The 18,634-nt window shown below is 44.0% G+C and overlaps 1 protein-coding gene across 1 annotated transcript; it reads left to right on the forward strand.

The window, feature by feature from the left end:
- The first annotated feature begins 9,989 nt into the window (after positions 1-9,989).
- On the forward strand, positions 9,990-18,479 carry errfi1b (ERBB receptor feedback inhibitor 1b). Its single transcript, XM_030118523.1, has 4 exons — positions 9,990-10,128; positions 14,753-14,916; positions 15,467-15,546; positions 16,391-18,479. The coding sequence occupies exons 2-4, from the start codon at positions 14,870-14,872 to the stop codon at positions 17,371-17,373; spliced, it is 1,110 nt and encodes a 369-aa protein (XP_029974383.1). The 5' UTR covers positions 9,990-10,128; positions 14,753-14,869; the 3' UTR covers positions 17,374-18,479.
- Positions 18,480-18,634: the final 155 nt, after the last annotated feature.

The raw sequence follows: 18,634 nt of genomic DNA on the forward strand, positions 1-18,634 counted from the left end.
ATTCATTAAAAACAAATAACTTGCATCTGTGCTTTCTTAAATGAAAGTTTCCCTCCTGCTCCTCCATCCCTCTAATGGGCCAGAGGAGCCTGACCTACTGAGCCAGGAGTTCCTAGAATACCAGGCTGTGCCAGTGCCCCCCCTGCTGGACCGAGTAGGAAGTGAGATGGAGAGCTTCTGGGCTGAAAAGGCAACCTGAAAACCTAAGGTCAGAACAATTGTTCTTATTGCACACCATCTCCCACTCCATCCTCCTCCATAGACTGGCAGCCATCGGACTTTCTCACACACCCTGGACTGGTTCAAACTGCTGGAGCACCTGCCCCTTTGCCATTGATGTGTACCGGAAAATAATGAATAAAACAACAATAATAAATCAGATGTCGCTCTCGGTTGGTCACATGATCATGTAACGTCCGTCACTCAACGCTCTAAGGTCCAGACTGTTTTACAGCTTAGTGCTTTACACAGCTGATCTACAAACTGAGGACCTGAGGGAGGACTGACTTTAACCCCTGATGGTCCGGTGAGGAGGTTTTGCAGCAGTGTTCATTTGTGCATGGTGTATTCTTGCTAGATGACTGACAAAGATAGATAGATAGATAGATAGATAGATAGATAGATAGATAGATAGATACTTTAATAATCCCCCGTAGGAGAAATTCAGGTGTCTGAGTAGTCACACATTTATACACATAAAAGACTCATACAGACAAACATATAAATGGACAGATTAAAAGTTACCAGCAATGGTAGTAAAATGCACATGTTCAAACAGAGTTGTTATGCAGTCTTATAGCAGAGGGAAGAAATGATTTTGTAAAACGCTCCGTCCTGCTGCTCATACAAAGAAACCTTTTACTGCGCTGACTTTGCTGAGCGGATAGTGTCGCATGCAGTGGGTGTTTTGTGTTTCCAAGGATGCCCTGCATTACAGCCCTCATTCTCCTTTCGAGCATCACTCCCACTGAGTCCACCTTCCTCCCCAACACAGACACAACCTTCTTAATCAGCTTATCCAGCCGGTTGCTGTCCCTCTGGGTCATATTGCACCCCCAACAAACAACCCCAAAGAACAACGCACTAGCCACCACAGACTGATAAAAGATGTAAAGCATCTCACAGCACAGGTCAAAAGATCTCAGCCTACGCAGAAAGTAAAGCAGAGTCTGTCCTTTCTTGTACACGGCGTCTGCCTGTACAGACCAGTCCAGTTTATCGTCCACATGGACTCCCAGGTACCTGTAACTGCGCACCACCATTAACCTTACCATTAATGATGGCAGGCCAATGGGAGGGCTTCCTGCAAAAGTCAGTGATCATCTCCTTTGGTCCAAAGTGCAGTGTATGTCTTACTCACACACCTCTCATAATATTATAGAAGCTAATTAACCACACATCGTGCTGAGGGGAGAAAGTCTGTCAGGCTTCTCTTTGTTTCTTGTTTCTTCTGTCAGGAGCTGAATGCATCAGAGAGATGGATAATTTTACTGCCAAGTGAGTTGCAGTGTTTATCCCGTTTCTAGAGACAGTGGTTATGTTATTTCTCTAAGACTATGCAATATTCATATTCACATAATTTTGGACTTTTACAGTACAAAAACAATGACATTAAAGAATAAAATAATTTGAACTGTGAAGTCCGCAACTTCTCATTTAAACATATCAGTACTCATTATTTTTTTACTTTATTCTTAGCACTAAATGACGAAGAGCAGATTATGAATGAAACAGCACCATGGAGCAAATCCATGGCTATAAACTGACACACACACACACACACACACACACACACACACACACACACACACACACACACACACACACCCTTCCTCTATTATATTTCTCCTATTATTCATTTTCTCTTTTTCAGTTTCTTCTGTATGTAATATACAATACATGTCTGCTCATAAATACAGGATGGCATGTTTCATGTTGAAGTCATGTTTGTGTTTTACTGAGGTTAGGGAACAAAAGTAAGTCTGTGAAATTAAAACTAAGAGTGTTAAAACTGTTCCCTCTTTGTCCTCCAATTTTAGTCAAACTTGAAAGCAGAGACTCCCGGAAGAGTAGCCACAGTGAAGCAGTCTAATGGTGTCAACTTAAAACATCTTCCTAAGTCCTAAATGAACAGCTTGAATTATGTCTCTGTGGATAAAGGCTGTACCTCCTTTATTCTTGTCCTCCATTGATGTTCCTCTTTCAATTTACCAATGAGCAGCTTCAGTTCCTGAAGCCTCGGCTGCAGACTCTCTCAGCGAGTCTCCTACAAACAATCAGCAGTCTGGCAGCTCACATCCACATCTTTTCAATCTTAGTTGTCTTAGCATCTTGTCATGATCAGATAACACTTGTTTAATCAGCTACTATCTCTCCCATGGTCTTTGTAGTGTCTCCACTCTTTGATCGACACAGCCCACCTCCTCAACAGAAGCTGTTCAATGTACCCATCAGGACTGACCCCTCACAAAGACTAGGTATGTTGGGATTCCACGTTCCATTCTTCATGAATATGGGTTGCTTCAATTCAATCAGGTATCTAAGGTATGTATGTGTGTGGTGTTTCAAGTTCGGGGTCAGTGTGTCCCCTTTTAACGCTGAGCACCTGCCCCTCAAAGGTCTCTGCACGGCCCTGCTGGTGCTGGTCTGTTTGGTCTGGGTGGCCACTTCCCCGTGACACATGATTTTTATTTTTTGTTCTGTCATCTCTATCTGGTCTTTTGCCTTCCCTACATAATTAGATTGTTCCATGCACCAGACTTCACTGGCCAGTATTATTGCGCCTGTATATATAACACAACACTAACTTTGACACACCTGGATGTTACTGTTACTCCACTGATACTTTATCACTGTTACTGTTTTTATTACACGCCCATATTATCTTCTGTCTCTCTGTCTCAGGCTGTCATATACACGATGATAGAGCGACTGCTATTTGAATTCGCTGAGTAGTGGCAGTGTGGAGGGGATGCTAGTCAGAAGTGAGCGGCAGGCACATAAAATGTAATCCAAATCTTTGTAGTTACTCCTTCTGCGATTATTTTACTCACTGCCACAAAATAAAGTGAATCATTAGTTCAAATTTCGAATTGATCTTTTAAAATAAGCAGCACACAGTACTCAATTTTAATCTCAATGATTTCTTCAGCCTTGTCTGTTATTAATTTTGACCACTTGGGGGAGTATTGCACTGCGGTGTCACAAATCAAGCATTTTAGGCTTTCGGTTAGAGGTGAAGGTGATCACAGGTGGCACAAGTTTGAAGGTTCTTTTAGCTGTGTCCAACTCAAACACAGCACTGCGTGGGCTGAAGTGAGAAAAATCTGATTTTATATTTACTGACTTAATAATAAATGGGAATGCAACCCAAAGATACTCAACCTCTGGAACTGGATTAATTGCTCTCTACGTCAGGAATATCATGTCGTCCACTTGAGGCTAGGCCTCCACAATCAATAATTATTTATACTTCATACCCAGACATTTGACAAACAGGAAATCAGAGTATTTCGAAATGTCTGCAACAGTCGTAAAGGTTGAAATGTCCTTCTCTGCACTGGAGCTTATGTAAATACTAAGATGAGGCCACAGCCATGTGGTGATCCTGGGTTCATTGACCTACTGTAGATCAATTTTAAAATTGCACACTGGTGAAAAAAATTGACCTCAGAGAGGAAATCTGACCACAGCTGATAAACCGGTTAGGTGTAATCTGCATGCTGTTTTTCTTCCCTGAAAAAATCATGTTGGTGATATAATTACATGAAGAATCTTTGAAACACACTTCAGATGAACAGCAGACATACAACCAGCAGCCAGCAGGAATCATGAAGGTGTAAACGTAATGCAGGCAAACTGGGATTATTTCCCATCGTCTAAGTTTGTTGGTCCTGCTGATGGATCCTGCAGCACACAATACAAAAGTCACAAGCACTGAACACACCCAGCATCTCCAGTAACTGTAATTTTATTAACATTTTCAAACCCATATTAGTTCGATTACTCATCACTGTGAAGAGAGGGAGAATTACAGTCATGCTTTATTTTTACAAACCACAGTAATAATGACAAACGGGCCGCACTTCACAATCTTCTCAGAACAGCGTGACTCATTTCATCACAATCAGATTAAATATCTCTCAAATTTTATAAGGAAGTCACATTCTGCAATAGAGGGAGGCGTCCTTAATTACCCTCCGGAACACAATAATGTCAACATTAGTGAACCTTGCAACACGTCCAGCATGACTAATGCCCGAGTGCCTCCCAAGGTTCACGCTGGAGATGGATGGCATTGTGTTGATGATAGCACTGCAGTTACAAGGCTGCTGCGGCCTGAAGGGCGTGTCGAGAAAACTGAAGCAGTGACGAAAGGATTGAATCACAGGGAAACTTTGACCCGGTGCCAGAGCGGGATCACGGCAGTGGTGTGAGTCGACACTCCTTCAGGCAAGGCTCCAGTTTCCATTTCATGTCATTTTCCTGGTAATTCTGTGAACCACAAGCGTGCAGTTTCTGACAGCATGAAGCCACTGAAAGCCAATTCCTTTCTTCTTCAGAGTGGTAAAAATCAACCAAAAAGAATGTCTTCGTTCTTTTTTTGGGGGGGGGTCCTCACAACACCAGGTTACACACACACACACACACACACACACACAGAAAATGCCACATATACTGGCAGTGTGCTCTCAGAGGCGAGTTTGCAGTCTGAGTCAGCAGCTGTATTCTTGAATGACTCAACCAGTCCACCACAAAACCCTTTCGTTTCTCAGAGCCCTGCCCTCAGCAATCCCTCGCATAAAGGCAGGCACTGAGCGCATTCAGCAGCAGCTCTTACCTCACTGCAGCATCACTTCCTCCCACTTTTCCACGGCACAACACCAAGCACCCTGGGGCAACTGAACCGTATTCTCCAAGGCATTCACACACAGTAACGATCAACGCAACAGGCCTGAGATCTTCCATTTCCTTTCTTTGCCTGGGGCTGTATGTTTCTTTCTTTCTTTCTTTTTTGCTTCTCCCTACTAATAATATAGACTTAACATGCTGCAACAAGTGAAGCAGTGAATTATCTGCAGAGCTAATCCGTCAATCCTCCAAGTCATCAGCGGCATGAATCAGTGAGGTTGCCAGGAAAAGACTCCTTCATCTGCGTCAGTTTCTCGAGAACTCTACCTGATTGGTTTCATGCTTTTTTTTTTGTTCTTCTTGAGGGGCTCGGATAACGTCACGCCGTGCTCCCACCTCCTCTTACAAGACATCAGTGAACAAGGAAGTGGAGGAGGAAGGCAAAGAGGGCGAGCAGTAGTAAAGTGCAAAACATGGCTGGGTCTGGCTCTGTGACTCAACAGGAAATGATGGCGCGAGAGTCAGTAAGGTGAGAGGAGGCTTGGAGTGGGAGGGAGCTAAAGTAAGGAGGGAAGGAAGGCTGCCTTTGTCATGCCTCAGGACTCCAAGATATTTAGTGGTGCAAGACAGGGTGAGAATGCTCAAACTCTGACTTTCTGAGGAAATCTGTGGACCATGTGTGCAGTGTCACCAACCCACCCGCCTCCCTCCCACTCCCACCATCCTGCACAGTGGGGTCACGGCTTGCACACACTGTAACGATCATTGAGAATTCGAGTCTTGCTTGACACTGTTCAGCGCTTTCAGGCTTCCGTTCTCGTGCACGGTTCGTTAGGAGGCGCAATCATAGTCCTCCTTTTCTTGGTCATGAAGATTGATGAGGAAAAGTCTTTTTGACTAAATCAGAATATTTGGGGTTTCATCTACACCCTCTACACTGTATGCCCACTACTTTTTCTTTTTAACTCCCCCCACAGTGCAGATTCAGAGCAACAAGTCATTCTCCATCATGTGAGAAGTGAAAAAAATGACACAAATGACTTCTTCTTGAGTTAATGCCAGTTTCGAGCCAATTCTGGCCAGTTACGAGATGAGGAAAGGCATTCTAACCACGTTTGAACGAGATATAATTTCAAAGGACAATATTTGATTTTAAAATAATGAATAATAATCAAAACTTACTTAATGTTAGAGCCATAACTGATGATATTCTTTATAAATCTGATTGGTCACAGTTTTGCCCTCTGGTAAAGATAAGAAAATCTTTGTGGCTCTTTCATCCTTGAAAGAGTCATTTTTCTTTTCATACTCTGAGCTCATGTTAAATGCTTCACTTTTCTCTTTTTTTTTCGCTGAATCATTTGTACTTTTGATTAATTGTATAACATCTGCTGCACAAAGGTTACCCTGCATGTCACTGAAAAAGACTTTGACACGAGAACATTCAGTGACGGCTGTGTAAACAATCAAATATTGACCGTGCCTCCTTTTTTTTCTGGAAAACACTTGACGTGTCATGTCCCGATGGGCTAACTTCTGTTTGCATCAACAAATGTTTTCTTCTCAGAAAAACAGGTGACCTGTTTAAAAAAAACTTCTGCCCAGAATTGAAGCGATGTGCAGAACATGAGCTGAGAAAGTCCAGTCCGCCATCTGCGTTCTTTCAGTCTGGACTGTGTGAAGCCTCCTTTTGTATTTGAACTAAAACTCCTCACGAAGTGGAGATTAGCTTCACAGGGCTGCGGAAGTCCTCCTGCTGGGGCTCGCAGACCCTCTGCCCACTCTGAGGCCTGGAATCACGGGTCGGGAAGCTGCCCAGAACTCCAGTTCTGTATCCCGGGTAAAGAATTGTTCTTTTCATACTCAGATCACTGAAGCTGTCGCCATGAAATCAGATGTCACAGAGTTTAAATCACTTTAATCTCTGCTACTTCCTCCATCAGCCTGCCTGCTGCCTCTGTTTGCTTTTACTCTCATGACATTTAATCTTACAGCAAATATGGACAAAACTCTGTGTTCCCATACACTATGAGCACTTTGTTTTTGTTTTAAATCCTTTTTTTTTTTCTTCAAAAAGCAGTTTGGCATCGGGATACATTTAACAGAAAGTTTTTCTTTATCCTACGTTTGGTTCACTTTGAGTGCACTTCCTGATTCATCCAACAATCGAACCAAGCACAGACATCACTCTTCACGTCGTCCTCCTCTTCCTCCTGATGGCTGCTGGTCCTTTGATAGCTGAGCCGTCTCCTCACAGGATGAGGTCAAAGGCCTTGGTGCGAAGCCCACTCAGACATCTGAGGAGCCCGATTCTTCCCTGACGCCCCCAACCTTTCAGGCGCAACCGCAAGGCCATTAAACTTGAAAACGATGGCGAAGGGTGTGTATTTCAAATCACACATAACTCTGCAGATAGTAGGAACACTGTCCGAATGAGTGGTACTTAATCACAGGCATAAAAACGTCAAACGTGACTATTCCATGTCGGGGCGAAGGAAGTGGTGGGTGTCAGCAAAGAGGTGCAATGAAGGAGATCAGAGGTTTTCTTTGTAATTTCTTGCTCCTTCTAACTGGACGTTACTGGAATTACTGTAACTTGAGTTCGATGATGATGTTCTTTGCTTCGGCTGCACTGCAGAGTTTATTCAGCTTTCTTGTTTATTGAATAGAAATGGAAGTTTTCACACTTTTCTCCCCCTGCCGGTGTTATCTCACATATCTCCGATACACTGCTGCAGTAAATGCCTTGCCTAAAGTTATTACAACCTCTCACACAGGCTCACTGGCGCAGCGGCGTCGTGATTAAATGGAATGCGAAACTCAAACACGAGACAGGTCGGCCGTGGCTTTGAAAGCAGCAGCAGGTCCTGTATGTGTGTCTGCAGTCTGTAACCTCGCTCTAATTACTATTACATGTTTGTACACAGATGGTTCCTCTATAAAGTCAATTCCCTGTGTCGCCATGTCAGCACATCATCCTACACAAATGTATTTACCACAGAAAACATATGTTAACACCTACTTAATTCGTTTCCTACTCCAGTCTGGGGCGTCTAGTCAATGAGTGGCGCACATGCATTTATCATCTGAGGTATTTTTAATTTGAAGGGTGATTTACTGCATTTCCTGCCCATGTGAGAAACGTCTTTATCAGGCTTTCTATTGACAGAAATGCTATTACTGCTTATTATCAGATTACACTCATTTTTAAACGTTTTATGGGAAGTCATCATATTTTAAAGGCATTTTCAGGCATCAGCGCAGAAGTGTTTTTTCAGAGTGATCTTCCACGTCACATGTGGGCGTGGGACGCGGCTACAGATGTGGAAGGTGGGCTTCTGACTGCACTGACAGCTGTGAGGGACGGAGGTCTCTCAGAACAGGAAATGACTTGACCTTCCCAGTGGGAGACCAGCCCACCCCGACAACCCCCCCCCCCCCCAAGCCTGGAGCATCCTGGGTCACCCACCAGCACCCGCAGAGGTCCGCACGCCAAGAGCAGAGCTGCCGGTCCAAGGGTCAAAAACATAAAATTTTACAATTAATTTTCCCTTGAAAAAAGAAAGGAAAAAAAAAAGGCTTAAACTCAGTTCAAGAGACTGTAGGCAGTGAAATGTTTCATGTGTGTGTGGGGCACTGGACCTCCTCGTCACATGTGCTACCAATCACGCCGTTGCACAATGTGAAGTTGATCAAACAGGCTCTTTGCTCAAAAAAAAAAAAAAAAAAAAAAAAAAAAAGTATGAGTATTCCTTTGAGCAAACAATGTACGCTGGTGGGAGAGGGACGGCCGATTGCAGCAATACAAGGACATTACGCTTGGCGTATTTATTTAGTGGGTTTGTGATTTACGGTCAGTATTTGGGTTTGAGGCACTCCTCAATCCATACATGGCCCGATGCGGAGCTTGACAGCTGTGAAACATTTGAACAGTAGAAAATCACAAAGGGAGGTCACGGGGCCATTTGGTGTTTTGCTGACATTTTTCATATCAGGTGGTTATTCGACACAATAGTCAATGTGTGTCTTTGGCTGGAGGATTATTTGCATTGTTACCACAATAAAAAGATTTTTTGGCAGTGTGGAGGCAGACTGCAGGCCCGGTGTGGTCTGAACCCGGGTAACAAACAGACACGGCCTGCGCTCACTTCCCTCCCGGGTCATTTTCTGGTAAATGGCCTCTAGTATTGTTCCTCTCCGTCTTCCAGCGTGGGTGAAGACAAACACAGACAGTCAACTCCTATGTGACAATCGGGCTTCAAAACAAGTCCTCATCTACCTCCACTGGGCTGTGACTCCGCTGCCTGTTCCTCTTTATCAGTCCTATATTGTACTCATGCCAGGATCCACCCACACGCCCGCTGACTCCCACTCAGGTCACATCAAAATTGTTTACTGCTTTATGAAATGCAATTTCCCATACTCACGTTACACGCAGATAATGAAATTAGCCTGATGTCTTGAGGTCTCAGGTCATTCTGTGTTTAAAGAAAACTTCAGTGTGGAACATTTGGAAAAAAGTGGAAATCTGGACACATGACTAATGAAAATTCCCAGACAATAGACGTAGAATGTTTCTTTGTTTTGAATTTCAGTTTCTGTTTCTTTTTTTGTGTGCAACGCTTTTCTAAAATTTGACCTGAGTTTAATGCAGGGTGAATATTTTCTAATTTACTGTGATCACACTGAGCAGATTGCTCAAATGATCATTGCCTTCTGTTTTAGCAATTTATTTGCTCATTGTGCTGGCTATTTCCACCGTTTATGCAGATGTGGGAACAACAGTTAATTATGTTTCTTTACAATATTTATCTTTTTAAAATGCCAATATACTGAGGGATTCTTGATCGACGTGTTTGAATATTTCAAGTGTTTTTTTTTATGGTTATGCAAATTAGATTCGGTGAGTGTAGTGTTTTTAATGAAAGGCTCGGGTTAGGGTTAGGGTTGAGGCTGCTTTCTGAGCGTGCCTGGTGTGTTTTGGGGCATTTGGTCCCCTTTAAGGCGTCCTGCCCGCGCTGGGTGGAGTTACTGCGCCGCGCTCCGAGCCCGTCTGGTTATAAGGAGAAGTGGAAAAGAGCGTCACAAAATGAGCTTCAGCTCCCAGCGCTGTCTGACAGAAGAGGGATGTTGTTGCACACGCTTCAGCTTCTTGACTGAGACGCTGTGATTTATTTGTTTGTGTGTTTGTTTGTTTGTATTTTCCCTCCCATCACGCTGGACCGGGAGCGACCGTCCGAGCTGCTTTGACACGATGGACAAATGTTCGTTTTAACGGTAAGACCTCCATCAGCTTGAAGCTGGGAGAAACTTCATCTTTAGGTGATTTAAACATTTTGATGACTGTGTGTTGCGGCTGGAGGGTTTCGAGCGTGTTTTTCACTGGAAACACGGAGGAAATTTAACTGGGGAAAAAGAAACGTAAAAGTCACTTTTGCTGTTTTGAAAAAAACTTTAATTGTGTGTACGTGCGCGGAAAGAAAACATCCCTCCCTGAGGGTGGGTTATTGGTAGGTTTCGGGTTATTCGACAGACAGGCAGCTGTCACGACCCGCTGCAGGGTCTCCGGTGCGGCTCCGCGCCGACAGAAGCCGCGCCGAGGCGGGATGGGTGAGTCCCGGCGGCCCGGCGGCTCCGCCCCGCTGCGCCGCCAGGGGGCGCTGCACCGGGACTCGCTCAGATCATCACATCTATAAATCAGCTCTTCTCATGTGTGTATGTAATGCCTCTAATAGTTATTTAAATATTCTTGTCTAGATTCATAAATCCAGAAAACAAGCTCAGTATAGTTTGACATCGTATTTAATTATACAGTTCTCAGAAAAATCAACCAGTGATTTCATGTTTCGTTTATAATAAGAGCACTTCCAAAGTTTTTCACCCACTTTTCTCGACATGGCTTTATTAATTCACCTTGATCTATCTCATCATGTATTTAAAAGTTTTTTTTTTTCTGAGTCTGAATATGATTGAAATTTCGATTTCCTTGGAAAAAAGCTAGAGTAATTTTTAGTTTGTGTTTTCTGTTTTGTAAATCAGTGTTATCATTTAGTTGTGTCGGCTTCATCTTTTTCTTTTTTAACTGCTATTAACAACTATTCACACGCTGCAATTTGGGTTGATTTTGAAATCACACTCTAAGAGCGTTTGCCTCCTTTTTTGTTCTGCACTTTGCAGAAATGTTAGATAATAATAAAGGTTGTAACATTTGGACATTATCTCAAAGCTGTCAAATGTAATTTTATAATTTAAAGTGATTAAGACAAAGTCACAGTCTTAGCTGTCACAGTGTTGTTTTTAGGCCCTCTTTCTCTCCTCGCTCAGCTGCCTATTATGCTATTTCCTCCTTCCTTCATCCTGAATGTTTGATCCTAAATATGGTCATGAGATTTTTCCATCTTGTGTCTTTAAAAAGAAAGACAGAATCCCACATGAGGAAAGCATCTACGGTACTAACCAAGTAGAGGATTTCCAACTGATTATTCTGATTATGACAAAGTTCTTGACTGCCATGGAAAAAAATACAACAGAGCCCATAAAGGAGGTCATCCCAGACACAAGTGAGTCACTGGTAATTTAAAGTCATAATTTAAGCCAAGATTTAAAGTTTTTATAAATATTTTATCACCGCATGCAGTAAAATGTTCCCTTCTTGAAGCAAATTTGCAAGGGTCAGTTTGAAATATATGAAAACTAATTTGAATAAGGTTGAGAAATATCAGGTATGATGATGGAAAATCAAAAAACTGGAAGTCCATTTGGGGCGATAATTAAAGCTGAGTACAATACAAAAATCTGCAAATCCCTAAGAGTCATTTTTACATCGTAGTTCCATTTTTTTCTGCAATTTTTTTGAAGTTTTCAAGGGGAAATGTCTTCAGTTCAAGCACTGGAACAGCCTGAAATAGTATAAGAGAGAAAAATAAACTCAGAATGAATTGCTGCAGCCACATAGCGGGTTATTGGTTCTTACTTTTAACTCATAGCGAGAATCTCACTAGTTTGCATGGCGTTTTCATGTTCTCCCTGTGTGTGCGTGTGGGCTTTATCTAGTCTCCTGCAGTCCAGAAATATGATTTTGATGTTAATTGGTGACTATGAATTGCGTGTGATTGTGTCTGACTCTTTTTTCTGTCATTGTGTTTTCCCTGTAAAGAACTGGTGAAGTTTGTTCCCCTTCGCTCACAGTCCGCTGGGATCAGCTCCAGTGTGTGTGTGTGTGTGTGTGTGTGTGTGTGTGTGGGTAATTGAGCAAGAATAGAAAAAGTTTAGATAATATGTACATCACACACACACACACACACACACACACACGCACACACACACAAAGGACATTACATTCAAGGATTTTCCAAATAATGCCAACAAGTGTTTGATTATCTAATCAAAGGTATTTTCCTCTGATAAATGCATTTTCCCATCATGCCTCGCAGTTGGGCCACGCTTCTTTTCTCCAGTGCTGCATGCCGTGCGTTCTCACTATCAGGGTCATGTTCAAAGTATGCATTTAGGATTTCTGCACAGCTGGCTAAACACGCAGGGTTAATTGGTGCAAGTGTAAAGCGCATGCTTTATGCCAGCTCTATAATTAACTTCTCTGTAAAGATCTGGCCGGTGAATGGCCTGTTGCCTACACAAACGAGAGCAGGGTCTGCCAAGAACATCACATCAAGGCTCCTGCGTGAGCCGGACAAACCGTCCACCCCCCCCCGGCCCGTGATTTGTCCTTCCAACGGTGCCAGCGCACGCAGCCCTCCTGCTGGGCCGGTGCGGCACAGGCTCATACCTTGGCCGTGTCGGCTTGTCTCCATGGCGTATCTCTGGTCCTAACCTCATGGGAGAGTTCACTTGTATTTTCAGGCTCGCCTCGCTGTGCACCAAAGTGGCACAAAGGGCCATTCATGCCTGAGAGTGGTTCCATTCATGGACACTGAGTAATTGCCGGTAGAATTCATAATTGTTCAGCGTCTTCCATCTCCGAGGCTCACGGGTGGAAATGACGCCACAGACGGTTGTTTTAAGGATGGCATTAATATTCAAATGGACACATGAGTCACTGTTTTGTTTGTAGTGAGGTTTTCTTTGCATGCTCCACATTGTTTGCTTCCTACTTCAACTGCGGACCTATCAGTGGCACGAAACAAAGACGGACTTTGAAGACTAAGATTGCAGTGTGTGATAGTGAAAAGGAGACCGTCCCTCAAGCGATGCGTGTGTGTTCAGTTTAATGCACTCATTTAAATGTAAAATGTGCCTTTTTAATGTGGTTGGTACATGCAGTGAGTGTCTATTGTTTGCAAAGCCTTTGATTTCTGGACAAAACCAAGACGTTTTGAAGGAGAATAAGTTTCTCAGTGAAGTTTAAGTGATAAACCCTGATCATTAATCTGAATGCAGAGACCTCTTCATTTGTTTTTCGCCTATGGCAGCCTCAACTTTGCAACGCATTGAGCAGCATCGCTGCTGGAAGCTCAGAGAGAAGGAGCACTTCATTCATGGACGCACCACCCAGGTGGGCCCCTTCAGATGCAGGATCATCCGTCACTTTTAAAGCCCTTCACCTGTCTCATGGTCTGTTTAGCCTGAGCTGACCTCTCAGCGTGAAAGCTGACGTTTTGTCCTTTGAGACCAGACTGAATGACCTTCACCTGAAGCGAGATTCAAAAGCTGATGGCCCTGCAGGGAGAAAAATAACATCATCATGTCGGGTATTGGTATATATTGGAATGTTGAACCTCTGAATCATGCATTTCTGCCTTTTCCATCATGATAGCTTTACTGCTTTTGAGGTTTATGCATTCAAGGAACAACTTTACTGAGACAATAGCTCTAACCACGATGACACTGCATAACTCTCTGACACTGACAGAGTAACACATTTCAAGTAACCTTTGTCAAATAATAGACGGAAAAAAAAACCCAGAATCAGACCGGCAGTCTGACACTGAGCTGAACTGTGTGTACTGTACTGTGTGTGCAGGGCTTCGGCGCTGTTTCAGATGGGAGTTTGTCATTCAGCATCACAGGAATGCTACACAATTACTCCCTGTTGTGAGGGTGGATACAGCAGCATTTCATGGTCACAGGGAGGAAGGAGGCCGAGGAGTGCTGTCACCCTCCCACATCTGACCCGGAGGTTGTGCAATGGCCCGCACATCAGACAGACGGCTTTAAAGCCAAACCACAAAGAGATACATAGCAGCCACCAGAGCGGGCGGCTTCGGTTTCCAACTGTCACTTCTTTATTAAACTTTTTTTTTAATTTACTGCAAAAATGGGAAATATAAAAAAGGTGAAAATCTTTTGGGAGAGAAACAGACTCATATCTGTAGTCATACTGTTTAAATGAAAGTAGTTTTCCTCACAGGCTACATTAAAGGTTTTAGTCTCAATCTGCAAAACTTTCATTGCGCTACTTAAATGCTGTAACTGAAAATAAAACCAGTAAAATGTGTTACAATAAACTGAGCTTTATTTGAAAAGTTTACCCTTCGCCCCATCCCGCTCCGTCCGGATGCTCAGCTTTCTGCTCCGTTTTGATGGAGTAAAATTAAAAACTTTTTTATATAACTGTACTTGCACAAGGATTTTAATCAATATGTGATGTGTATTTGTGTGACTGAGACATTCCTGCTTCTCTTAGGATATTTGCTCCAGTTCTCCGGCTGATCTTTGACCTGCCTGTTTGCATATGAGTGCGTACAGCTGGGTGTGCTGGATGGCGTGGTGTTCCAGATGTACACTGTTTATATGCCCCTTTTATGGGCATTTCACACTGACAAAGGTGTGACCTGAACAAATGAGTGCCGTGATGCAATGCAAAGAGCATTTCTTCTGCTCTCCCAGCTCAGTTCTAACACACAGCTCCGCTAACGTTGACTTTTCTTGGTCTCTCCAACAGCTTAAAGGTGATTCCAGCGATGTTGTGATGGCTGTGATGGAGTTGCCCTGTGCTCGAGCTTCGGATCAGTATCAAACACGTTTGTGTGATTTCTGAGGACACCGTTTCTGCCGCAACATGGCCGGGAGTCAGAGTAACTACTGGGGACAGCATGACCTGAACAGGTACATGGATGAAGATTAAACAATGGAAACACTTCAATCAGTTAAACCAATCAAGAGTAAAATTATGGCAAAGTTCATATTGATGAATATGTTGTTTCAACAAAGAGGAAAAAAGACTTAAATAAAGTTCAGAAATTGGAAAAGGTGAACACCTGCAGCTGTTTAAAGGGCATCTTACTCGCTCTCCAAATTCCTCTGAGAGTTTTAGCCTCTGATTGTTTCCATGTGTCACCAACACAATGAAAACCATGAGAGGCTTTTCAGTCGGGACCGCTCAGCAGGAATCTGTCTTCTCACGTATGCGCAGAGCAACAGTAAAGATGGTTTGCAAAAATAATTTCAAATAAAATGTTTGATGACGGCAGGTAAAATTCAGCAGCTGTTGCATCATGTAAACACATGAAGGAGAGCAGAACATGCGACCTGTTACGGCATTTTTCCGTACTTGTTGTTTCCCATATAATGACTGACTTGTGACAGGTTACACGCAGGAATGATTTACACACACGCAGCTCCGTATAGATTTCTCAACCCCCCTCTTGCTTCGCAGGCTGTGCTTCGGCCTGGGCGCGGACGTAGAGCACAACCTGAAGGAACTCCAAGAGCAGCAAATGACCAAGGAGTACAACTGTGAGTCATTCTCTTCCTTTGGTTTCAATTTCAAATGTTTGCTTTATTACCTCAGAAGAAAAGTACCAAGAGATCGCTGCTCTGTGGCAGCACTAAATTAATTCATTTTTAACGTCTTTGACCACGATGATGGTTGAAATGGTTTGTTAATTTGACTGAATTCAACCTCATATTTTCCAGGATGTATAGTATCTGTAATTAATCATATGTACATTTCATTTGAATTCCATAAAACATAGATTTGTTTTTTTTTGTTTTTTTTTTAACTTTAATCTACACAGTGAGGTGTATTTTTCCTGCGGTCTGAACCACACAGGCGACATGTCGGTGGGTTGTAGGAGCGTTTGCAGAGCTGTGTGTCAGAGTAGAGCGATCGGGGTGAAGGAGGAGGCGAAGCTATCGCTCCCTGGTCACCAGCTGTTCCTGCAGTCTGGGGCATGTCGGATGTTTCCACAGGGAAGGTTATGGGAAGCTCAGTTAAGATTAAGGCCTGCCCCACAGATAATGACGATTCCTGTGTTAATCAGGGTGTTGTGGCTGATGTTTGACGAAGAAGGTGATAGGTTAAGCGGTTGTTTTCAACATTTTTTACTCGTGTTTCCGGCACAGTATCTGCAGAAAGCAAGTTTTTTTTTTTTTTTTAAAGGGGAAGATTGGACGGCCGAGCGCTCTCGGTATTTTCCCTCCTACATCCTCACTGTTGCTTAGTTGAAAGTTGTTTTCCATGTTTCTTCCTCTGAGAGTTGTTTATGGAATGAAGACAGCGAGTCGCGACAAAGCCTTAAGACAACGAGTTGATTTGTGGATCACTTTCATCTAATATGTGATATTTTTCTCCTCCCAGCCAACATTGCTCTGTCGCAGACTCCTTACTACTCTGACACCTACCGCCTCACGCCGGATCACTTCCTGCTGCCCAGTGACGGAGACCAGGTGGTCCCTTCCTCGCAGAGACGCTCAGTGTTGGGAGGCCATCAGAAGGAGCCCAAACCTCTGCCGCCTCTGCCCGACCCCGAGGAGCTCATGTCAGATGAAGCCGCCGACAGCGAGGTCGAGTTCTTCACCAGCGACCGGAGGCGCCTTCTGCCCAAAAGCTGCCCCAAAGCCATCCTCCGCGGCGGCGGCAGAGACTCCGGCCAGGTGAACCACGCCTACCAGGACACCTCGCTGCGAGCCGGCGGCGCTCGGATAGGCGCCTTGTGTTTCTCCTGGCCCAGCAGAGAGGATAAACCCACCGGTCGAGGAAACCGGTTTTCAGCCAATAACTGGTCACTGGATGTCCAGAGAGACGACGGTCGTCACGAGGAGCCGGCCGCCGCAGACGCTCCGTCCAGGAGCCACTTTTCCTTCTCGGGTCCGGCTCCTCAACCACACAGCAGCGTGGCAGAATACCCCACCGATAAGCCACAGGTGCCCCCTCGTATCCCCATCCCACCCAAACCCTCATCCCTGCTGAAGACTCTGAGCCCCGGAGAGGAGGACAAGCCCCCCAAAATCCCCCCGAGGGTCCCCTTAGTGCCCCCCTGCCCCCCGCGCTCCCCGAGCCCCAAAAGTCTTCCCATCTACATCAACGGGGTGATGCCCGCCACCCAGAGCTTCGCCGCGAACCCAAAGTATGTGAGCAAGGCGCTGCAGAGGCAGCAGGCGGAGAGAGCCCCGCCCGCCGCCCACTTCTCTCCCTGCATCGTGCCCATTCTGAAGGACGGCCGACAGGCGAGCGCCACGCACTACATCCTGCTGCCGCCCGGCCGCCCGCCGCACACGGACAGACGGGAGCGGCTGCTGAGCGAACCCAACCGGACCGGGAGCAGCTGGCAGAAGAGATGAGAGAACACTGTCGAAGTCTCACGCCGCCTCGCTGCTGCTTTCAGTGTTACACCACACGCTCGTACTGTGAGGCTACCGGTTACCCATCAGTATTTTGGAGACGTCTTCCTCTGGTTCGACGCCGAACACTTTTTAATACAGTATTCTCACAAATAGTTGGTTCTCTCAGCTAATAAACACTATATTTTTTCACAGCAGAGAAAATAATTACAAAGGCACAAGCTGGGCTTGTACCAATCACTTCATTCAGTGCTGCTTACGAAGTGACACGGCAGCATCGTCACACTTAGATCCACGTCCATTTCACGTCACACAGCACGAGCGAAGCAGGGCCAGAACCGGCTCCACTGGACGGATAAAGCTTGCTCTTTATCGATATTCAGTGGCGTCTGTTGCATCTCAGTCATTTGCAAGTTTATCTTTCTTCTTCAGCTGGTTTTCTTTTACAAACACATTTATGTATTTCAAAATGTGTGGTTAGAAATCATGAAAAAATAAGTGATTTCAAGATACACATTTTGAAAACTGTAAATGTGAGGGAAAGAAATTAAATGATACAAGTTACAGTGCAAGATTACCAATATGTATTAGGTCTTACTAGCCATTTCAAGAAGTCTGCTCTTTACTGCCAATGGATCGCAACAGCCATCAATAACAATATCTTACGTGGTGAAAAACTCAAACTCTGATTGTTTTAACTTCACATTTCACTTAAAGTGAATTTTTAAAAAGCAAGCATTGAAATTAATAATCCTTCAATTAGGAATCATGTCTGTAAATTAGGTTTCTGGTCTCGCTGACAAACCTTAATTCTCAGAGATAATTATTTTAATAATTCATCTCTAACGTGGTGTGAACAGCCAAAAACACGTACAGAATCGACAGGATGTGGGGAAATACTCTTCCTCTGTTTACCCTGCTGAGGTGCAGGCCGATGTTTACTACCTGTGTTACACTGACCTGCTGGAGGTTCTCATGAAGGATCTGTACCAGATTTAGCCCCAAGGAAAGGCTGCTTCCTATGTTTCTCATGTTGTGTCAATTAAATCCTTGTAAAAATTGTTTTAATCTATTTATAGAAATAAATAACTTATTCATTTTGTGAGTGATTTGCTGTCTTTTTTTTCCCCCCACAGCAGAATTAAGATGCAGGAAGGTGGAAAACTTAAAAGTTTGAGAGAATCGATATTAGATCTTGAAAGGAATTCAATGAGGTGTGCATGTGTGGAGTATTCGTGTTCTACTAATTTTCCTCCACATT

The sequence above is a fragment of the Salarias fasciatus genome, chromosome 20 (genome assembly GCF_902148845.1).
Source record: "Salarias fasciatus chromosome 20, fSalaFa1.1, whole genome shotgun sequence".
In the NCBI taxonomy this organism is placed as follows: domain Eukaryota; kingdom Metazoa; phylum Chordata; class Actinopteri; order Blenniiformes; family Blenniidae; genus Salarias; species Salarias fasciatus.

Bases quoted from the DNA above. Each gene is read 5' to 3' on its own strand.
- errfi1b (XM_030118523.1), top strand. From the start codon at position 14,870: ATGGCCGGGAGTCAGAGTAACTACTGGGGACAGCATGACCTGAACAG. The intron at 14,917-15,466 runs GTACATGGATGA...CTTGCTTCGCAG, and splicing joins GGACAGCATGACCTGAACAG to GCTGTGCTTCGGCCTGGGCG. The intron at 15,547-16,390 runs GTGAGTCATTCT...TTCTCCTCCCAG, and splicing joins AATGACCAAGGAGTACAACT to CCAACATTGCTCTGTCGCAG.